The sequence below is a fragment of the Centroberyx gerrardi genome, chromosome 22 (assembly GCF_048128805.1).
Source record: "Centroberyx gerrardi isolate f3 chromosome 22, fCenGer3.hap1.cur.20231027, whole genome shotgun sequence".
In the NCBI taxonomy this organism is placed as follows: domain Eukaryota; kingdom Metazoa; phylum Chordata; class Actinopteri; order Beryciformes; family Berycidae; genus Centroberyx; species Centroberyx gerrardi.
Genome location: NC_136018.1, coordinates 4,991,807 through 5,016,109, shown reverse-complemented (window position 1 = coordinate 5,016,109; position 24,303 = coordinate 4,991,807). Strand labels below are relative to the sequence as shown.

General features: G+C 42.8%; 1 protein-coding gene across 2 annotated transcripts in view; it reads right to left on the bottom strand.

Moving 5' to 3' along the window:
- Positions 1-24,303, bottom strand: part of LOC139908716 (cadherin-18) — a 70,994-nt gene that overhangs the window by 8,934 nt on the left and 37,757 nt on the right. The window contains exons 7-10 of one of the 2 annotated variants that reach the window (XM_071895514.2): positions 22,348-22,484; positions 18,115-18,236; positions 15,284-15,401; positions 1,423-1,674 (exon numbers count right to left, since the gene is read on the bottom strand). In XM_071895514.2, the coding sequence (XP_071751615.2) occupies positions 1,423-1,674; positions 15,284-15,401; positions 18,115-18,236; positions 22,348-22,484 (629 nt within the window). The remainder of the gene's footprint in view (positions 1-1,422; positions 1,675-15,283; positions 15,402-18,114; positions 18,237-22,347; positions 22,485-24,303) is intronic. The other variant, XM_078291258.1, reaches the window with a different exon arrangement.

Here is a 24,303-nt window from a genome sequence, read left to right as displayed (position 1 = left end):
GTGGTTGTATCGAATCGTATCGTGAGATAAGCAATATTGTCCCATCCCTAATAATTTGCTGTCATTACGCCGTTGGTTGTCATAGTAACGATGCATGCAGGCCGCATTTTCTGTCCTGTTGGATGCTGCAACAAGCTACTAACATGAAAGTTTCGCCATTGTTTATTCTGACTGCATGGAAATCACAATTCTTGAACAGGTGTGACTCTATAAAGATTGTTGGGCTCGGATTATTTAGTATATTTTTAGTATTAGTATTGATGGTTGTCAGTGCCATAACCCATTCTCCTTCCATTCTATAGGAGTTTGTAGATTTAATTTGATCCCTCATTTAGCCCTCAAAATTTGTCCTGTAATATTTAATCATGTTCTCTTAAACCAGGTTAGTTAAATCAAGACTATGCTCAATTTATGAATATTTTAAGTCATTTAATCAAGTTTAAAAGGTCATTTTACTCTAGAATAGACCCAATTCAGGTCTAGCTCCTGAACTATTTGTAAAGTTTAGTCCGCATTTTCTGTCCTGTTGGATGCTGCAACAAGCTACGAACATGGAAGTTTCGCCATTGTTTATTCCGACTGCATGGCGGTGTTTTGTAGTCGCGGTGCAGAACACATCCGTCAGACGCGACGTCAGCGATGAAGGAGGCTGGTATCTGCCATGTTGTCTGGTGCTGCTGTCACCGCTCTCCTCCATGTTTGTTGTTCTCTGCTCTTCTTGTCGCAGCGCGTGATGTTAAGTACGTGGTGGGTGGTGAGTAATGGAGAAACAAAAACCCACTTGAAATTCGATCTGAGTGGTCACTTCAGGCCACCTACGGATGAGGTTCGAGTCTGATCTGAAACGGATCGGATTCCATGTGGTTTTTTGCTGTTCAGACTTTACAGAAAATATCTGACCCGTATCGGCTATAGGAACAAAAAAATCAGATTTGAGCTGCCTTTCTGCACATAGCATGAGTCCCCTTTCTGCCTGAACTTCCCCTCTCCTCCTCCCTAGCAGATTATTCAGTATTCTTTCTATACGCTTGTTTCTTCAATCTCACTGACCCTGCAATCTCCATGCCCCTTCTTCTTTGCTGTCATCGTCCTCACCATCTTCTTTCTTTCCAATCAGCCCTCATCTAGCCTCCCTCTCTCTGTCCTCCTTCCCTTCACCATCACATCCTCCCCCCTTCTCTTCCATCCCTGCCACTCTCAACTCTCTCCATCCTCATTCTGGATTCCACCTGTGTCCTTGCATGTCTTTTCATCCCTTCATCCCTCCTGTGCCCTTGCCCTTGTCAAACCCTTCCACCCTTCCCCGCTCCTCTATGGTCCATCTCCTCCATCCATGCCCCGAGGATATTTGCCCCTGGGCGGCTCCCCCCCCCCCCCCGCTGCCCGCCCGCTACAGTCCCCCGCACGGCTGTCCCAGCTTACCCAGCAGGATGACGATGCACAGCAGGATAGCGATGAGAGCCCCCGTGCTGAGACCTGCCGAGGAGAGGAACGCCTCGCCCTGGCAGGTCCGGATCTTGCCGTAGCGCTGGCACGGGCAAACCCGCAGGGTGAGGGTGCTGGTGCCGCTCAGCGATGGCTCCCCGCCGTCCCACACCACGATGGGCAGCTCGTACAGCTCCTGGGTCAGGTGGTTGAAGCGCCGCCGCTTGGCGATGATGCTGGCCGTGCTGTCTGCAATGACAGAGAGAGATTCGTTAAGGGAAATTAGCCCCCTTGGCTTAGAGGACCGGGTAGCTCAAATTCTGGATGGTTTTCCTCTTTCTTCTCAATTGCTCCGTTCTGTCCATGAAGCTCAAGAGCCTGCAATAACCCATTTCTACAGATGGGCATTTTAATTGAGGGTATGGACTCTCAGCTAAATAGAAACAAAATCCAACCCACAGCATCGCCATCCCCTTGCTTTTGATGTATCACAAGCTAGTAGATTTCTCACTCTGTCTCCTGCTTCCCTGTTTGCCGGGGCTAATTAATTTCCAAGGTGTTCATTCACTATATCAATGTGCTGCAAAAGAGCAGTTCACCTTGGACATCCATAGAAACACTCCTCTGTCAGTGTAACGTGTCACGTAGATAAACAGACATAAAAAGCCTGAAATTGGGTGAGAGGAAAAGAGCAATGAAAGAGAGAAAGAGAGAGGCGTAATGGAAAGGTTCAGCGGAGGAGAGGAGGAAGCAAACAAACAACACACACACAAACACACACACAGAAACACACAAAAGAAACAAGCCCATAATTTGTGATAAACTGCAACCAGTTTGATGCTTTGAAATTGACTCACTCCGGATTAGAATGGCGGATCTCCGGCGCGGCAAAAATATGCAGCAGTCAAGCTCATAGTCATAGTCATGCACAGTATAGTTTTTTTTCAATTCTTTTGCTCGATAATCAATAGTGATCAGTTAGCTGTAGTGACGTCACTCCTCTCTCCCAGGCGGACTTCTCCTTTAACCCGAAAAAACAAGGTCTGAACCATCTGCCAGGTTTGGCCTGAAACATCCCAGAAATAATCAAAACCATGAGTGATGAAACACAGCCGTCTAATTGGCTTGTAGTCATAACAGGCAGTCTGTGCTCAACCACTCAACCACCAGAATATTCTGGACCCTTCAAAATTAATAAATCCCAGCTACCGGGACGCAACCAGAGTGTTTTTAGAAAAGGAAACAGGGTTTTTGGTGGTAAACAGACCAAAAACGCACCATACAACGTACCATGTGGCCACTCTTGTCATTTTAAAGTGGAATTTTTATGTTCGCCTACTGGTACGGCATGAAGGAACCACTAAAAATACACTGTTTTATAATTTTATTCAGCTTATTTCAACTCTTATTTTAGTTTAAGCCTATAATTGCATGATTGTTGTTTTATTGACCAGTTTTAGTTTTACTACGATTGTACATTTATTCTATCTCCTGTGAAGCACCTTGAGATTTCGTTGTATTTTAAAGTGTACTATATAAATAAATAATTATTATTGTTATTATTATTACTGTTTTCTATTAAGTAAAAGTGATGGCATTTTGACATAAAAATACAATAAAAAAAAAAAAAAAAAAAACATTTTGTAGGCATTTGCTGTTAAATAGGTGTACGTTATGATATAGAGAATCAGATAACAGTTCATTAGGGCTTTAAAATAAAAGCGTCATGTTTGACAATCACTGGCGACCTGATCATCCCCGCTATTCAAACCATACGGATGGAAAAAAGAGTGCCAACGGTTGGATCGGGATCCTACTAGCATGTGTTTCTAGATGACTAACTTCCTGTGTGTCATTCCCGTGGTAAAGCAAACTGCAGATGACACATTGCCCTCTGATGTATATTCGTATATTGTTTTAGGTTTCTGATGATGCAGAAAATACTGAAACGTGAACAGGGCAACCTCTTTTTCTTTTCCCTCACTGTGAAAACACCTCCACCGTGCTGTAGTATCATACTGCTGCTCTGAGACCTCGCCTCCCACTCCAATCTCTGCTCCATCTATGAATAATTATAATGATCGACAGTTGGAATGACAACACGTACTTCAAGCTTTATTAAGTCAGACTCACAGTATCACCGTATCAGCAAGCAGATGGGTGGGGGGTTTGAGGGAGTAGAGTGTGAGAGATGCAAATAACAAGGAAGAGAGATGGGGAGTTGGAAGATGAGAGGAGAGGGGGAGAGGGTGGGGGGGGGGGGGGAGAAGGTGTGTGTGTTTGTGTGTGTGTATGTGTGAGCCAAAGACAGAGAGAGCAGGTAGATGCAGAGAGGAGGAGATAGAGGCTGAGGCAGAGTGTGTGTGCGTGTGTGTGTGTGTGTGTGAGAGAGAGAGAGAGCAGATAGATGCAGAGAGGAGGAGATAGAGGCTGAGGCAGAGTGTGTGCGTGTGTGTGAGAGAGAGAGAGAGAGAGAGAGAGAAAGAGAGAGAGCAGATAGATGCAAAGAGAAGGAGATAGAGGCTGAGGCAGAGTGTGTGCGTGTGTGTGTGTGTGTGTGAGAGAGAGAGAGAGAGAGAGAGAGAGAGAGAGAGAGAGAGAGAGAGAGAGCAGATAGATGCAGAGAGGAGGAGATAGAGGCTGAGGCAGAGTGTGTGTGCGTGTGAGTGAGCGAGAGAGAGAGAGAGAGAGCAGCTAGATGCAGAGAGGAGGAGATAGAGGCTGAGGCAGAGTGTGCGCGTGTGTGAGAGAGAGAGAGAGAGAGAGAGAGAGAGCAGATAGATGCAGAGAGGAGGAGACAGAGGCTGAGGCAGAGTGTGTGTGCGTGAGTGTGTGTGAGAGAGAGAGAGAGAGCAGATAGATGCAGAGAGGAGATAGAGGCTGAGGCAGAGTGTGTGTGTGCGTGTGTGTGTGAGAGAGAGAGAGAGAGAGAGAGAGAGAGAGAGAGAGAGAGAGAGAGCAGATAGATGCAGAGAGGAGGAGATAGAGGCTGAGGCAGAGTGTGTGTGCGTGAGTGTGTGTGTGAGAGAGAGAGAGAGAGAGAGAGAGAGAGAGAGAGAGCAGATAGATGCAGAGAGGAGGAGATAGAGGCTGAGGCAGAGTGTGTGCGTGTGTGAGAGAGAGAGATAGAGAGAGAGAGAGAGGAGAGAAAGAGAGAGAGAGAGAGAGAGAGAGAGAGCAGATAGATGCAGAGAGGAGGAGATAGAGGCTGAGGCAGAGTGCGTGCGTGTGAGAGAGAGATAGAGAGAGAGAGAGAGGAGAGAAAGAGAGAGAGAGAGAGAGAGAGAGAGCAGATAGATGCACAGACAAAGCTGAGTGTACTTAGTATTCACCATCACAGCCTTTACACCTTCAACCAGAGATCCGTGGCAGTGCGGGTCCTTGTACGGACCACAACGAGGAAGCGCGGGTCAATTATGTCATGCTAATTTCGCATTAAAACCACCTCTCGTCGCAGGCGGGTGGAAAGGGAGCGGCGCGCTTGTTGATTAACGCCGCGGCGAGATGAGCCATCTGCAGCCACCCGGCGCTCGCACGAGAGGAGAGACGGCACCAAGTGGCGGCGTCACAGTTTAGCGGTGTCGTGACAGCTCGCCCTCCGCAGCATCACGCGGCGTTGCGAGGCAGGTGTCAGCCCCGGAGGCGAGGAGGAGATGGTTAAGGTCTTATAAGTAGGGATGGGACGATATGCTTATCTCACGATACGATACGGGGTTCGATACAACCACGATACGATGCAATAAATAAAAGTTCAATGACAACAAAGTGTGACAAAGTGTTCGATACAAGATATGGGGTTCACGATTCAATACAACCACGATACAATGTAATAAACAACAAAGTATGAAGTAGAATTCTGTTTATTTCTGAACCACAAATCTTTCTAGCGGTGTCATTGTCTTGTTGGAATGTAAACAACAATTTAAAAATGTCATTACAACGTGACAATAATATAATTTGGATGGAGAGTTTGTGAAATTGTGATGGTCAAGCCGTCTCATTTGTGATTACAACAGCAGAATAAAATGGAGCTAATATCGCGATTCATTTTTCTGCCCCACGATACGTATTGTCACATTTTTGCATTGCGATATATTGAATTTTGATACATCGTCCCATCCCTATCTTATAGTATTTCATATTTCATTCAAAGTGAACGTGAACCTGAATGCCGATGCTTCCTAGATGTTGCAATTCACCAGCAACTAAGGTTGCAGTCATACAGTCACAGCACAGCCTCATTTTTCTGGTGTCAAGTTTGCTATTACATGAAAAAAGTCATTGGCATGTGTGTGTGTGTGTGTGTGTGTGTGTGTGTGCATCCATGCGCAGGCGTGTGTGCATTCGCCTGTGTGCGTATGACTGTGCACAAAAACATTAGCCTAATCACTAACGTATTACTGTGTGTGCATGTATGCGTGTGTGTGTGTGTGTGTGTGTGTGTGTGTGTGTGTGTGTGTGTGTGTGTGTGTGAGAGGTTCTTCGCCACCCTGGGGAATTCCCATAGCACCAGGTTCGTTAAGCCGGAGTATGAGCCAGTCACCAGCAAATGGCCTCATTTTTTCACTTTTGCTAAGGCATTATCATGATAAGCGATGTATCACTTATGTAACTTATGTATCACTTATGCATTCCTGTCTCTCCGTCTCTCAAGTTATGAAATTAAATGAGATTTTACAGCAACTGATAAAAACTTTATTGGTAGAAATGTGCAGAAATTAACCGAGTCCTTGGCAAACACTTGCCCTTTGAATCTCAATCATGATCTTTGGTCTCTCTCTCCCTCTCAATCTCTCTCTCTCTCTCTCTCTCTCTATCAATCTCTCTCTGTCTCTCTCAATCTCTCTCACTCTGTCTCTCTCTCTCTCTTTCACCCTCTGTCTCTTTCTCTGTCTCTCTCACACACTCTCTCCCTCTCTCTCTCCCCCTCTCTCTCTGTCTCTTTCTCTCTCTGCTGCCGGTCTCTGTCTCTCTCTCTGCTGTCTGTCTCTCTCTCTCTGTCTCTCTCTCTCTTTCTCTCTCACCCTCTGTCTCTTTCTCTGTCTCTCTCACACACTCTCTCCCTCTCTCTCCCCCTCTCTCTCTGTCTCTTTCTCTCTCTGCTGCCTGTCTCTGTCTCTCTCTCTGCTGTCTGTCTCTCTCTCTCTCTCTCTCTGTCTCTCTCTCTGTCTCTCTCTCTCTTTCTCTCTCACCCTCTGTCTCTTTCTCTGTCTCTCTCACACACTCTCCCCCTCTCTCTCTCCCTCTCTCTCTGTCTCTTTCTCTCTCTGCTGCCTGTCTCTGTCTCTCTCTCTGCTGTCTCTCTCTCTCTCTCTGTCTCTTTCTCTCTCTGCTGCCTGTCTCTGTTTCTCTCTCTGCTGTCTCTCTCTCTCTCTCTCTCTCTCTCTTTCTCTCTCACCCTCTGTCTCTTTCTCTGTCTCTCTCACACACTCTCCCCCTCTCTCTCTCCCTCTCTCTCTGTCTCTTTCTCTCTCTGCTGCCTGTCTCTGTCTCTCTCTCTCTGTCTCTCTCTCTGTCTCTCTCTCTCTTTCTCTCTCACCCTCTGTCTCTTTCTCTGTCTCTCTCACACACTCTCCCCCTCTCTCTCTCCCTCTCTCTCTGTCTCTTTCTCTCTCTGCTGCCTGTCTCTGTCTCTCTCTCTGCTGTCTCTCTCTCTCTCTCTCTCTCTCTCTTTCTCTCTCACCCTCTGTCTCTTTCTCTGTCTCTCTCACACACTCGCCCTCTCTCTCTGTCTCTTTCTCTCTCTGCTGCCGGCCTCTGTCTCTCTCTCTGCTGTCTATCTCTCTCTCTCTCTCTGCTGCCGGCCTCTGTCTCTCTCTCTGCTGTCTATCTCTCTCTCTCTCTCTGCTGCCGGTCTCTGTCTCTCTCTCTGCTGTCTCTCTCTCTCTCTCTCTCTGCTGTCTCTCTCTCTCTCTGTCTCTCTCTCTCTTCGCTACTCTCTCCCTCACGGCTTGTTTTCCTGACCCCAGTTTTGTGGGATGCACAGCTAACTTTAAGATACTCGATCATGTGTTTCCGCACAGTAAATGCAAACATGCTTGTCGCAGGACTGTCCATCTGCAAAACATATCAAGCGCGGCGAAAAAGCAAACCAAAAAGCAAAAGGAATCAGCAGTCTACATACACACAACCACATCTCGACAGATTGCACCTTGCCTACACACGCACTTCGCCGGATTCCTTGTGCACTTCGGTGGGTGTATGTAGGTGTCGCTGATGGGATTCAATACAAGCCTTCTCTCCAGCTGCCACTTGGAGCACAAAACATAAAAACGGTGGCACTATTTTTGGGCAGAATGTAACATTGAGTCACATTCTGAAGGTGGGCACTTAATGCTATGGATTTTTATGATGGCTCAAGTCTATACTGGCTACGCATATCACAGATGTGTAATGTGTAGGTGCTGCAGGTACTTACACTTTGAACCACGAACCCTCTGCTTACAGTACTAACACTATATCTGTGTTATAATACTCTATAGTTTCAGGAATTTGTTTGAAGTTGCTCTTGAGTGTCAGTTAAATGCATAAATATAAATACAATGTAGTCTAATATCCTCTTTCCAGGCCGTCCATGTAAATGAGAATTTGTTCTTAAGTGACCTCACTGACCTGCCTGGTAAAATAAAGGTAAAATAAAATAAAATAAATAAATAAATAGGATACTGCAGTGCTACAGCGACATCATTATTACCCAGCTCTCCATAATAACAGTTATCAATTTGTTTGTTTTGTTAGAGACAGAATGCCAGATGGTATTTATCTTAGGGTTTATGATTGTAAGTTACACTTTACAGTTCAGGTATTTATCTGATGCTCTTCTCTAGAACGACTCACTATAAAGTAATATAAGCAAGTAAGTATCACGAGTAAAGTGTTAATGTCTTGCTCAAGGACACATGGCTGCTGTGGGGACCCAAAAAGGTCTGAACGAAGAATTATTATTAGGGTGTTTTCTCTGAAATTGTCTGAACTTGTATTTGTGAAATAGATATGCATTTTTTTGAATACATATTTAAAGTGTTTTCTTGTTGGTGTATTGATATGTGCTGCGCTCATTCCAGTCCTTCTACTTTGTTGTCGGGCTCTTATGTATTTGAAAACGCGGAGGGTGGCTATTAATTAGTGGCTCTACTCCTAACTTTAAGTTTCATAAGGTTTATATCTTCTGCCTGTGCAAGGGAATATTTAGCCTCCCTTCATTTCCATTTTCCGTGTAGAGGATCTGTATTGTGAAATGATAACAATTTGTGAGATATATGTGCAGAGACATTTAGCTGTATTTTTCAGTCTTCTATTCTTATATTATATTTTTCTTGATACTTATTTTTCCTAAGTGTTATGTTTATGCTGTGGATTGTGTATTCCTGGTAGTAATCCGTACTGAGTGGGGGAAGCTGGTACGTTGATTTCTCTTTGACAGTGACTTTTTGATCATGTATTTTTCATATTGATTGAATAATTAACTGAACTGTATGCATATATGTATTTAAGTGTCACGTCCGCTTTGAGATAACGCTGATGACGGCTTAGTGCTGAAACGCGTCCGTCGTTTGTGCTCTATAGCTGCCCATTCAATTAAAAGACAAAAGGACATTATGAGTGCTGGCTTTTCTTTCTTCAGGCTGTGGGGATTGGACCTGTGACTATCTAACCACTGGGCCACACAGTCACAGTTAACTCCATATTGATGCAACGGGGGAATATAAACTTTGCTGGAACTCTAACTCCAGAAGAATAAATGATGAATGGGACTGAATGTCTGCTCCTTGGGAGAAGATCATATCAGGCAACAAAGCTATTGGCTGCTAACAATAAGCTAACGTTGCTATGGAGGCAAATATCACTGCAAGTCAGCTTTGAATATTGATGAAAGGCTCAATATTGTTCAAACACTAATATCATTTTGTATAGAAATAATAGGGCTTTCATGCAGAATAACAAACAGCACATCAAGAGACAAATGTATCCTTTAAAAGAAGCTCTCCTTTCAGTATGGATTAGTCATTCTCGGTTAGTCTTAGCTTAAAAAATCATTGTCCAGCAGCGACAACAGATAGCAGATGGAGATCAGGCTACTTGTAAAGACCAATATGTTTTGTCCATTGTGTTGTTGAGTGTACAGCATATTCACACTGTCACAGTATGGTATGTTTTTCCATATTTTTTATTATTTTTTGTGTAGGTTAGTTGATTATGGGTATAATAGTAGCATGCTTGTAAGAAAACAAAGGGGGCTGAAAAGGAGGCTATTATTATGTTCCTCTCCTACACAAACAGGACCAAATTGGCTCAGTACTCCAATGGAAAACCAAAGGGTGCTGATGCTGTAGCAGTATGGGTGCAGCACAGAGCTTGTACAATGGAAAAAAAAACATCCAATGAGACATGTCCCACCAAACCCCAACACACTACACTGCTATTTGTTTTTCCCAAACATCTTAATCACCAGCTGACAATCATCCGATCATGAATTAATTTTGATTTAGAGAAGAATCTGAAATTATAATGTTAACTTTAGCGATAGGAAATCAAATGGCAGTGATAAATATCAATGAGCTTTTTCTGCAAAGAGCTTGTTGTGCATGTCTTGACAAAGCCAGCATGAGATAGGCTGCTCTGCCCACTTTGCACAAATCATGCTGTTTCAGCAGATAATGGGCGTTTGGAAAACTAGAAGTACAACACCCATTGCAAGCGAAGTATGAATGACATAAAAGCTAATTAAACTTCCCACATATCAATGGCTTGACAGCACTACTTCCAACACAGCTGATTAACTGTAATATTATAAGGTCTTCTGTATGCATACTGGGGGAAGCTGCCTTCAGAAATCAATTGATCTATTTAAGCATGTGGGTTGTTTAGAGATCATAGCCCCCGTTTAATTGCCTTTTTAGAAGCAAATGTCATCACAATGTGACAGACAACGAGATCAAAGAGCCATTCAATTTCCAGTCATTGTAAAGTAGGCATAGTCAAGTCAAATTTATTTAAAAAGAGCTTTTAACAAAACAGGTTTGTCACAAAGTGCTTTCCCAGAGCAGCAGAGCAGAAGCATCCTTCTTGTTTTTTACCTCTAATGGTTGCTAATATGCTGCAGAACAGTTTGACCTGCATTTATTATCGCACATTCAGCACCTCCACTGCAAAATGACAACTCTGTCTTTGGAGCCCAGCTTCATCTCCACAAATAATGATTGTACTGCACTTCGACACTGAGGAAGATCCTTAATCTGAGTCTCAGGCTGAACACTTGGACTATTTTGATTTGATTTTGTGAAACACAGCTGTAACTGTTCTTCATAAGTCTCAATAGCACCAATGGAATTAAAACAAGATAATGGCTTTTAGCGAATCAGATGCGGTTGCAAGCAGACAGAAAAATAGCCTACTAAAAAAGCCATAATGCTTTAGTTAATGGGTCTTTTTAAAACTCACAATTGTTAAATTACCTGAAATGAGTGAGAGAAGGACGGAGCAATTGCAAATATCATTAGTTATTTAACCCAAGTAGAAGTCTTAATGTATCGCTTGTCTTTTTCTAAAAGCAAATCCTTTATTTTCCTCCGTAAAAACATGTGTGCATGCAGCTGCAAAAAATCACATAAAGTTCAATGAAGAGCCATTACGAACAAACTGTAACGGAGGAGGAAAGGAGGTCACAAGAGAGTTAGTTGTCTCAGTGAGTGAGAGGGATTTTCATCAGCAGCACAACAACAGAGGGAGGTATTAGGCCCTGGCGCAGACCAGCTACCAACTGTCGGTCTGCTACAACGGCAATGGGAGAAGCTGCTTCAAGTGTGAAGAGCTTACTTTAATTATCAGACACAGGAGTCAACAGTATGGTGCATTGTTCGGCGCCTCTCTCGCCCGGATACTGTGAACACAGCAAATAACTTCTAATACGTAGTGACAGTAGAACTTTTTTTTACGGCTCTGAGACCCCTTTTGACTGCAAGAGCAAAAGCAGGCTCCGACCGACTGGAGAAGCCTGCAGTAGCTACAGTAGCTTAACGTTTAGAGGGAGCTTGGTGCTTTGAGACCACAGATGAGCTGCAAAAAAAATGTAAAAGGGATATTAAGTAATCCGTGACTCTATCAGTGACCAAAGAATTGCAACAACATTGACAGCATACGATGGCATTGACACAAACAAAGTCAAGTTCTCTCAGCAGTGACAAGTAAGCTTGCTAATTAGAGCAGAGATCCAACAGAAACATCTAGTGAAGAGATAATATATCGTGATGCAAAATACTGTAATAATTTAATGGTTTGTTATTTGGCTTTTGGGTTTGAGAACAGAATGTGTCGCTCGTCGCTCCATCCTCCATCAGTGAGCAGTTGAAAATGCCAGTGGGTGTGTGTGTGTGTGGGGTGTGTGTGTGTGTGTGTGTGTGTGTGTGAGTGGAGTGGTGGGGTGGAGTGGATCTTTAAACATGAACCACTTTCTGTCTCTCACTTTCCGTTCCTCGTCTAAAAACAAACTAAAATGCGCCCTTGATCAAGGCACTTAACTGCTCCAGTGGAGCTAATCTGTGGTCAGCAGCACAAGATGGTGGTGTAACTCTCCTCCACCTGGTCAGCTGACCCTCCAGGTCGCTGCTGTGAATAACAACATGGCCTTAAACAGCGAGAGAGAGAGAGAGAGAGAGAGAGAGGTCTTTTGAACCTATGTTCGCTTATTGGAATGTATGAAGTGTAGGTGCGAGAACCTTTTGTATTTTTGTACTGTTTTACGCAGTTAAATTGAATGGACGTCCTGTTGCTGTTGCCTGCTGTCTAGTCTCCATGAATCACAGTTTTTAGCACTTTTTGAATTTACCTGGTGAGTCATAGGGGTCTGGCTGCAAGCCTATCCATTGGCAGTTAATTCGGATAGATACTGTCCGACAGATCTGATTGGATGGTCGATGTAGGCGGGACAAACCTACTTATGATGCCATTACAGAGCGCAACACCACTACCAAAATGGCAGCGCTTTTAAAAAGCTTTTATACACGCTGATTGTTCCTGTTTCAATTGATGTTGATGCCATTAAGTTTTTTAAGGAGTGACGAAATCGCTAAATCTAGCTCGCTATCATCCAATTCCTTTGCCGCCGCTTTCATTTCGGTAGTTGTTGTCGCTCTGTAACGCTCGTCAGTAGGTTTGTCCCGCCTACATCAACCATCCAATCAGGTTTGTCGGACGGTATCCGTCTGAAATAACTGCCGATGGACAGGCTTGCGTCCAGAACCTCATGAATCGCCATGCAAATTCAAAACGTGCTACAGACTGTGATTCATGGGGGCTGCACACCAGGCAAGTGTAGCTGTGTGTGATTGTATGGATAAGCAGGTTGTGTGTGCATGTGAATCAGGCGGGGTTGCTGAAGGCGTGCATCAATGAGTGTGTGTGTATTGTATGATCTTTTGGATTATATGTATGACCTATTTTTCTGCACTTGACCCACTGATCCCTGAACGAATGACAATTTCTACCTTGCACTTTCTTGATTAATTTGTGTTAAATTCCCTCTTTTGAATGTGACTCTCTCTGGTGAATGGATGAAGGAATTATTTTCAATTTCCATGTCATGCCACATAATTGGCCCATCCCACATGGGATTATATCACATATCTGCTGAGAAAAACAACAGCCTGTGGGACAGTGCACAGCAGGAGGTGAAAACCCAAAGTGAAAGGAAGCATTATTCAAGCAACATTCCCGCAGAAGTGCCACCAATCCGTCAAGAAAGAAGGGTTTCAGACAATTTTTCAACAACGCAGATGGTTCTGTGTTGTGTTGTCATCTTAAAACAATTTAAGATGACTCATAACTTTAATAATACACCATAGTTTTCTGTACTTATATGCCAAAATGCCATTTTATAGGCAGCAGTACTTTCAAATGGTGGATATTTCATATTCGAGAGAAACCCTGGTGTTTAAGTGTTTAATTTTCACTAATGCGCTCAAAGTAGCTAAATTCTTCATCTCTCTATGAAAAAGAAATGACATAATCACCATGGTACCAACAAGGACGGCGGTAGCCTTAAGATTAGAGAAGTGTGCTCGCAACTGGAAGGTCGCTTGCTCAAATCCTCTGCAAAATCCAGTCGGGAAAACTGAAGGAGACACACTGTCCCTCCCTCAGAAACTCCTGCTGAGGTGCCCTTGACTGAGGCGTTTAACAGTCACCACAGCAAATTTTGGCCACCACTTTACCACACTCTGCCCATACTTATGCAGTATGTAGCACTATGATAGGCTGTGTAGGACATAATTCAAACGTTGTTGTTTACACGCACATTTATGAAATGCTCAAATGTACACATATGAAACACTCACTCACACATACATAGCTGATACAGTAAAATACTAAAATACACTTAAATATTTGCATTAAACTGTATGTGTGTGTTTCGGATAGTATGTGCGTGTCTCACGTGTATCTGAGTGTCTCACATGTATGTGTGTGTCTCACATGTGTATCTGAGTGTCTCACATGTATGTGTATGTCTCACATGTGTATCTGAGTGTCTCACATGTATGTGTATGTCTCACATGTGTATCTGAGTGTCTCACATGTATGTGTGTGTCTCACATGTATGTGTGTGTCTCACATATGCCTCTTTGATTTCCTCAATTTATCCAGAAGACATCTCCCTGGAAACAGAAAGCGGAAAAAGAGGGCGGGCAACCTGTCCAGCCATTATGGCGAGGAGAGATTGCATCATTGTGGCTGACTTGATGCAGGTTCCATTAGTTTTAGTTCAAAAAATTCTCTAACGCAAAATCGGCAAATGATGGTGTGGTTTGCATGCAGAGGTGGAGATGTCGGGTCTTAACAGAGGGTTGTGCACTTACAGTATTATTGTCAGTTAACAAAAAAACTGTTTTAGTGTTTTGTTTTGTATGTGTAACTGTGTGAATGTGAAGCAGAGCTGCTGAAGAACAGTGTTCATGCTCCGTCACCTTCCTAGATAAATACAGGTTAAAAAACCAACAGCAGCAACAGAAATGGATGATCTGTTTGGTTGCCTTGCAGCGCATACATTATGAACACCTGATTATCTTCCACACATTGCACCGTCTTCTCTTTAAGACCGTGCTGCAGTCAGTGCTCGCCTTGTTGAGTTGACCGCCCTCTGGGACTGCAGATGGAGGGGAGGTGAGGAGTGTCGACGAGTGCCACTTGAGTGAATGCAGCAAAACTTGCCTCTGCACCACGATGAAGGAGAAGTGGGCAAGGAGAGGTTGGCTGTGGGAAGCCACTGGACCAAGGGCTAAACAGACTTATCTCCTATTATCACATTGATTTTTTTGATCTCTCTCGCGCTCTCTTTGTCTCCCTCTCTCTTTTTCCACCTCTCTCTGGCTCAGAGATTCATCTGGAGTGCTGTGAACTCCTCTTCGCAGTGGGCAACCGTGAGATCTTCTGGCTGAGAGCTTTAAAAGCCCTGTGATTGCAGACCAACCTAGGGCTAGGTATTCACCTGAGACTGGGATGGTTGCCATAGTAACACCCACCGTTGGCCCTTTGCCGGCGCAAAATAATGCAAGCTGGGGGAGAGACAGCGCCAGAGCAGGTAATCCATCTGACAACACAATGGGCAAATATGCCGAACCTCTGTGACTCTTGTGTTTCATTGAGACCCGACTCAGACCAGACCCCAACGGCTTCTGGGTCTCCAAATGTCAACGATACCCAATTGACAAAGCACATATTTATTATTTGCACCTCTAAGGTAGGGTGGAAATCAGTACAGCTTATTGGATCTTCCAATGTGAGCGATGAGGATGGGGTCCTGCCTCCGAGGCAGAGCGCAAAACTCATAAGAAATGCAAACAAACATATTGATCACTTTAATTACCTTCATTGTCCTTTAGGGTGAAGTTGGGATTAACTGGTAACTGGCTCGGTAAAGCGAAGGAAAACCGCTGTCCGTTGGCAAAGTCATCCTTATCCACTGCTGTGACAGTCTGGATCACCTGTTGTTCGGAAGAGGCGAGATAAATAAACCAAAGAAAACAACACCTGCGACATTCACTTGCTGCTGCACCATTTAAAATCACTTTCCGCACTAATTGCATGCAGCACAGGGAGCACGCTCACTTTCTGATACATGTGTCACGATTTGCTGATCGTAATTGGTCCGCAGACTCATCAAAACAGCTCCTTTGACCTACAGCCAACTGGCCTTGTAACACTTTCTCCTCTACCTGTGCATGCCGCCTGAAGGAGAGCGGATGGTTGCTGGGCTAGGATTTGTGAGCATTTGGCTTGTGCCAGGGGGAAGCTGGCATCAAACGGTGACAGGGTGCTCTCAGGGCAACCCCACCGCCACTTTTGTCAGCTTGTTACCCTTAATTGGTAAAAGGCTCAGCGAGAGCGGGGAGAGAGTGGGCCCTGAGAGGAAAAAATGACCTAATAGCCCCTTCCACTGTGGGGAGTGCTGATCTGCAATGAGAGGATCGCTGCGCTGTTGTGATAGTGGTACGCTGTGACAAGCCTCTTCCTTTAACTGAGCAGTCTTAGGACCTATTTTGTGTGTGTGTGTGTGTGTGTGTGTGTGTGTGTGTGTGTCTTGATTGATATGGTGGTACTGGTGGGGGCTCTTGGCTGCACTGCGAAAAACATCCATCTTAACAGGTCTCGTATTCAGTTTTCAAATCTTATTTTTAGTAAAACAAAGAGACAAATTCTGCCAGTGAGGAGAGATAACTCCACTTGTTTCCAATGCAGTTTCACTTGTTTCGGGAATTTTCTAGAAATGAGTGTCAGCATCTTAAGTCAGAATAAGGCAGATCACTGCACTGCTATCAAGAAAATGACACTCGATTCTACAAAATTCTTGAAACAAGCTGATTTCCATTGGAAACAAGTGAAATGATCTAACACCATTGGCAGATTTCTTCACTTGTTTTAAGAAAATTATGATTTTTGGACTCAATAATAGACTAAATGACTTGTTAAGATGAGGATTTTTGCAGTGTGGTAGGAGAGGGACTAATTTGAAGGTCCCATATTATTCGGTTTTCATGATTTTGTTTTCAAATATACTATGGCTCAGGATAAGAATGTTTTTGATGATAATTTGCAAATAAACATAATTTAGTTCGTTTACTGAATGAATCTGAAGACAACGTCCTCACAGGCAGAACAGTCACAATCCTGGGCCCTGACTGGCCGATGATACAAGCTCCTCTAATTCAAATGAGGCAAACCAATTCTAAAAATAAGCAAGACATTTCTGCATTATAGCCTACTGTTAAGCTATGCTGTGATAATTGCTACTTTGCACTCTGTCATTGGTTTTGTCTCTTCAGCACTGTCATCCGAGACTCTGAGGAAGACCAAAAACATAACTGCGCAATTCACCACCTCCACCGACTGTGGACGGATTATTTGGCTATTCTTGACAACTATTCTGAAATGCAGGAGTACAAAATGGGCGCAGATCGTGAGAAGCAGCCCTTATCCTTATATCAGGAATGTCCTTGTATGAATCAGCAAGTGACCAATTCAGCCTCCGTGATGTCAGTCCGGAGCTGCATGACTAAGACTGCCGGAGAAACATCCCAAACAAACGCAGCGGTGAATTTTCCATCCATGCTATTGATTGATAACATCCTGAAATAGGCTGTAAATATGACAGAAAGTCTAAACCATCGGGTGCGGGAGAGGGAGATGATGTAAACAAGGAGGAAATCTCTCCTGTGTGCATCTTCCCATGCAGAATACATGATATAAACAGTGTTTTAAATGCATCGGAAAACATTCGGGAATCAGTATTTTCTATCAGCGGTGTACTTTTTCGACCTGCTGTGGCCCTGCTTCTTATATCCGTGCTCAACTGCCGAGCGGCACTATTCAGACTCTACTGAATCAGCTTATCCAGGCATGTCTAAAGGGACTAGCTGAATTTCCTCTGATGTCTTTTAAATCTGGGCGACAGGAATCACATTTACAAATGGAATACGGTACAGTTTGGCCCGGGAATCATCTTTTCACACCAAAAATCCATTCTCATACGAACAAATACAAATCTATTCTTGGACATACTGCATGTTGTCCTTCCCTGTCTCTATTAAAATGCACCTCACCCTAATCCCCTGAGCCAATACCCCCCCGAAGCCATAATGTAAATGTAATTCAAACTTAACGCAAACTTAAATTCAAACTTTTCTTCCGCCAGTATGAAACTATTAAAAATGTATTTAGTAGTGTCTTCCCACTCTTTACTCCATCATCCTCTGCCCAACCACCCTCTCAGCCATTTCCATGCGGCTGATTGCTCCATATCTCAGAAACCTTCTTAATTCAAATGAATCAAAGGCTACTGAGAGCAAATTGGAATGAGCTTCGATTTGGAGCTGTCATGGTTTGCTGCTGAGATACTCATTCTGAATGAGGGATGATTAACCAGCTCTCTCCAAGGCCTTTACACTCTCTTATTGCTCGGCTCTCAGTGAGCAACCCAAACTGCTAAGGGAAACAACAGTTCACTGCATAATGCATGTGGTCAGGACAGCTGGGGAGAGACGACTGGAGATAATGCATAGCTCTCAGCACCTTCCCTCCGAGGTGTGTGTGTGTGTGTACGTGTGTGTGTGTGTGTGAGAGAGAGGGAGGGGCAGAGAGAGAGAGAGAGGGAGAGAGAGACGTGTTAAGGATTTTTCTAGGTGAATCCTAGATGCTCACCTGTCCCGGCCTTGCGCTCTCACACACAATGACCTCCTCGTCTGTAGCTATTTCGGGCGGATTGTCGTTCACGTCCAAGACCTGAACGGTAACGGGAACGTGACTGAGAAGGCCGGGGTTGTCTGAAACAAAGACCAAATGACAAAGCAGATGAAAGTCAAACGTACGCCTCGAAGAACTAAGCAGAGAGTCGACGCTGTGGTTTTTTTTGGTGTTTTTTTTAAGTGGGACACACTGCGCTCTTCTTAGTTTAGAGAGACAGCTTATGGCTTTTGTCTTTGGGTATTCCACTATAAAAGGCAGCGAGGGAAGCGATGTTGCAGGCGGTAATCTTGAGTATTAAAGCACATCTGAGCATCTTCTCACAGCAGCGTTTTTCGGTCCCAGTTGCTCTACTTTCCCGGCTGTTGTGATGCACGATTTGTCCGCTGGATTTGCACGAGCAGCGCGTGAACCTTGCACATCGTATGTGTTAACTCATGTCAGGCGTACAGTAAATAAATCCACAACACAGCCACCTACACTTTTGAATGAATTACACAAAGACGCTGCATTCATACGCCGTACATACAAAAAGGATTTGCTTAAGCACCCGTGAATCAGTGACGTTAAGAACCTTTTGCTTTGTTACCGAGTTGAGATTCGTTACGTAACGGCGCATATGCCATTTGGTGGGCGCGTTTACAGTGACATGAATACATACATGTTAAGCTGGGGTGATCCCAGTTGAAATCAAACCCATACCACATGCTGTATCTGTTGAGCTATAAAGTATAAACTATCATTCACGAGCCAAATCAACAACAATATCGATTCCTATTGATGGATTCTTGCAACTCAGGTGCTTCTTGAAACATTTGAAGGAATATGAAGGAATATATAGAAACATAACCTATGCACTGCTCATTGATTAGCTGCATTTACTAAGGTTATGGCGTCCTAGAGCTAGATTTTAATAGTTGAAAGGCCAGTGTATTTTGGTGAGAGGGCCAACAAGCTGTCAATTTAAGGGGGTAAATATTTGTAGAACTATTATTTCCTTGTGTGGTTTGGAAAATCGAACAACACTGGTTTGTACGGAAAGTGGGTCTAGGAAAAGTTATGGAGGGACATGTTGAAAGCTGAGATATTTCACTTCTGGAATTCAAAAAAGCCAATGTACTGGCCTCGCTAATATAAGACAGAATCAGTTTGGCCAGCAAAGCCACATGTTCCTAAAATCTGGGTGGTGAACTCGGTGGGGCAAGTATCGTCAAAGTGCCGCTGAGCAATGCAAAGCGACCGGCAGCTGAAGACGCTGGCTTTACCGGGCAGCTTCCAGGTGTGAATGTGTGCTACTGTGCAGTGTGAATGTGAAGCAGGGCAGTGCTGAAAAATAGCATGCGCGCTCAGCAAAACACTCCCTGGATAAATAATTATTTAAACAAAAGGTCCGCGTGTAGAGAAAAATCAAGCAGGTGCAGCAACCTCTCCATTAAATTAATGTTTTTTTATATTTTTATTTACTTTATCTTGTGCACAGAGTGTTCTGTGCAGGGCCCGTAAAGCCCTGAAGGAGGCTTCGGCGTTGCACATGGCTCTTATTAGCGAGGGCCGTCCTACGGGGCCTACGGGGGCCAAGGAACCATCGACAGCTCTAGATTGTGCTTTTTAATTTACAATGTACTTGGTAAAAACTTATCATTCTGCCTTTTGAGAGTACGTATTTTGGCGTGCAACTGTATCCGTGAATACTAAGGAGAGGTGATGAGATAAAGAAACATTAGCATGCAGCACCTCTGTCTGTTGGCAAGGGATTTGCCTAATTGCGATTACAAATTAGCCAAGTTACCTGATAGGAATTCTTGAAGTCAGCGGGGCCTGCATTGATTTAATTAATTTTCAACATACTACCGAAAGGAAAGGACATTGAAACAATTGGGATTAATTTGATTTGGTAGTTGATTATAATGAAAATACACTCTAAACTATTTGAACACATTCTAATCAATATGCAAATTATAGTCTTCATCCTTGTTTTCTCCACACACTAATTGTTAATTTCACTATTTACTCACCTGGAATTGGGCTCTGTTCGCATGCTAATAGTGTTCATGATATCACTGTTAACAATGTCATTACAACATTTTACTGTAACGCTTACATACCATTCTTAAAACCGGACGTGAGTAAGCATGTGAACAGTGCAGCGAATGGTGGATTCCTGCTCGTTAACCAATAACTGTCAGGTTTCAAAATGTGTAATTGGTGGAAGAGTGGGCCAACAGAGACACCAACAGTCAATGTGTGTCCATCAACACTCATGTTTCCTCTCCAAGTGTCTTTGAGCAAGACAATTGACCGCCTTTGGATTAGAGTGTTTCAGTGGCAAAAATTCGGTGCAGTTTACACACTCCAGATAAGGTGAAAGTGTGCCCTTTAGATCCATATAGGCATTCCCCTGTTTATGGACGTGTCTTACTGCTGATATTGATTTTGACTGCAATTTTACAGTCTATGAATTTAAACCTAGACTTTGTGATCCCCTTAGGATGTCTTGTTATCTTGCCGGGAAAATAAATAAATAAATAAATAGACACTAAAAAATATGGACAAAGGCATAGCACCTATCTATGAACCTTTAGAACCGTTATTTATTTATTTATTTATTTTTTAATGTGTTCATATCGTACTGCTGTGACACAGAATTTGAATGCAGTTAGGATAAGAAGTTTATGTCTTCCTAGCTTGCAGCTAAGCAATCTTCTCTGTCTTTGTAAAACCTGGTTGTAATATAAAGGAAACTGATATAGACATGAATGCTGTTTCTTAACTGCCTCTTTTAGTGGCTTGCACAACAGTATGTCATCTGTTTATTGTGACTCATCCTTACTCTTACAGTTCCTTTAGGTGGAAGATATGAGTAAAATACGCTATGAATACTGAATGCTAATTCTGTGTATGCCAGTGGGTGCAGAGAAGGATATTTATATATGTATGTATCTATCTACTCATTTTCCCACGACCAAGTTTGTAAAATTCACTAATTGTGTCTACAGTGAATACAAAATGAATGCATATTCCACTGCCTCTTCTCAGGCAGAAGTACCTCTGAGAATGCTGGAACTATTAGCAAATCGTTATTTTTACAAAACGGTAAAGGAAAGGCTAATAGGTTTGATACGATCAGACTGAGAACAAAAAAAACTGATCGACCCTCACCATACCTATGAGGTTTAACTCATATAGACAAATGGGCTTCTGTCTTGAGTAAAGGTTCCTACACATTTCCCTTGCCAAAAGTTCCAGACGATATTAGGGCTGAAAGATATTGACAAACAATCTAATCTCTCTAATCTCTAGTTTTATAGTAGTTAGATCATTTTTCTTGTCATACATTTTTTCTTTACTTTAAGACTGTTTAAAGAAAAGCGATTTTTTGTAAAAAGAAAATAGACGTCAGTATGCAGGATTTACTGAGTTTGAGTATGATGAAAGGTTTTCACCAATATTGTACTTGATTCATGGATCAAAGATTACCTGCAGCGCTAAAACACCTTGTTTAGACGCCCCTCTCTCCATTTTGGACGCCTCTCTCTTAAGAACTTAATTGCAGCCTCTGTGATTTGGAAATTGCAGAACTTCCTATTGCGATTTTGATGTTTTTTTCGATTAATTGTCCAGCTCTAGACCATATCCATACCTTAATTTCTGGACTGGACATGAAGACATGGGTTAGTGTTGCACATGTTGCATGCTGATAATGGTCAATATCATGACTGTAAATTAGGCCATCTCACCCTATATCTGAAGATTCTTCTTCACAACAACAAACAGAACAAAGGACGTGTGTCTACAACTACATTAATGTAGTAGTTGTAATGTGATGTCATATGCGTATTGAGGCTGAACCACGATATCTCTTCATGTTTGCAGACTTTTGAAGACAGAGAAATGATCAATTCCTTTTGTTCATTACTTTTCCAGACTTTCCAGACAGACATGCAAAAGAACCATTCTAAGTGATGACACTCCAAAAAAAAAAAAAAACCCTCAGCAAAACTTTCTTTCCTTCACATACGCCTGCACACCCAGAAACACCAACGCACACACACACACACACACACACACACACAGAGACACAAACAAACAAACAAACAAGCACAGCAGGTGTATTAAATTTGAGCCACGCGGCAAACATTTACCAGCCCACTTGTAAACATTTGGTTTATGGAAGGCAACCTGGGTACCTACCAACCTCCGAGGCCATCACAGTGATGTTGTGCCAAGGCATGTCTTCTCTGTCCAGCGGCTGTGTCGTCCGGATCACTCCGCTGTCCTCATCGATGTTGAAGTACCTGACTCCCTCCTCTTGGCTGTCCATGAAATACCTATTCACAAAGGAAATGCATGATATGTGTGTGTGTGTGTGTGTGTGTGTAGCCACTCCAGAAAGACTTTTCAAACAGCTTAGCGATGGATAAAGTCATAGATTAAGTATTTACGAGGGATAATCAACAGCTAGCTACAGACATACTGGAGCAGAAAAGTGGAAACTGGAAATTTGTTTTTGTATTTTTGTATTTACTTATTTATTTATTTATTAGAGCATATGTCTTCCGCTGTTTAACTTGAATTTATATGCACTTTAAATTGTCTATGTCCTCTGCATGTGTGCATGTGTATGTATGTATGTTTTTATGTACGATGACATGTATGTTCTGATCTATTGCTCTTGGCTTTGTGAAGCACATTGTGTTGCTTTTTGTATGAAATGTGTTATGTAAATAAAATTTGACTTGACTTGACATATTTGATTTCTGCAATAACTAATATATGTCCATCAACAGCTTTGTGTCTTGTCCAAATGTCCTTTAGCACAGATACTGAGCCTCTACCTGCTCACTCATTGGAAGTCACTCTGAATAATAGTACCAGTGAAATGCCTAAAATGTAAATTTCAAAGGTCAGAATGAGGGAAACACCAGAGCTATGATGGTTCAGCAGACTTCAAATAGCCAAACAGTATTTGCAGATACTTGTTATGGTTTGTTTTAGCCGACTTAGGTGTCAAATGGGTCGGGTTTGCCAATGCAAGTACTTAAAAGCCAATTTAGTGTGCTTTTCTGTGATTGACAACCTATCTGATACTATCTGAATAGTCCTGCAGTAAACTCTGCTCATCTGTTACTCCAAGCAGCTGAAAACAAACACTAAGAATTATTTGTGAACACTATTTGGTCAGATCTAGGTCTAGTTTCTGATCTGGCTTTAGTTCACGCATTCCAGTGAGGCCATGGCTGATGAATTCACAACCATGATGCACAGTAAATCAAATTTGTATTGGTTTACTTTTTCTCACTTCATATTTTGCCTTGGAGACAGTTGGTCTTAAAACCAAAAAAATATCCTTGATACTGACAAGAGACCAAGAAAACCATGTTGTAAAATCATGCAAAATGCCTCAGACCGCTGCAGAAGCAGCAGACTCCAAAGGAGACGGACTTAGCCTTCCTTGATTTTTAAAGTCTTGTACCGACCTTAAAACACATGAAAAGAAGCATCCCCACTGCTTTTAAATGCACTTTGGGCTTTGACAAAATGTTCTCAAAACACATATTTCTAAGTCAAGAGCAATTATCTTGAATATTTTATAATGACAAAAATAAGGCGATGCTCAACCGGCAATGTTTACACTGTTATAATGGTTTTCTAGCCGAGCACAGTTATTAAACTAGAAGAAAAGCAGCCGGTGCAATAAGGAGTAGAAATGGGTTCAGCTGCTCCTCTCATGAGTCAAGGCATGAAATGAACATTGACTGTGTATTCCCTAATTTATCTCTTAATGACCTATTTACACCTTTAATCCAGCATTCATTCTCCCGAGTAATATAAGTCGACAATTTTCAATTGACGTGGAAAATGAGAGATGGAAATGGTATAGGGATATTAATGCCGGGATTTCATTCATCTGACATAATGAACTATTTTTTAGTGTGGATTGCCTAAAAGTGTGGCGGGCACTCTCAGTAGAGATGCTGTCAAGGTTTATTAAATGCTCAGACCCATAAGAGCGTAAAGGCTTTTCAGCTGTAAAAGTGAGAGTTTGCGTTCAGGTGCTAAGCAGGCACTTTGTTAAAAAAAAAAGCAGAGTGGTTTTTTTGGGGGGTTTTAGGGAAAAATCCACCCTAGAATACTTCAACACTGTTA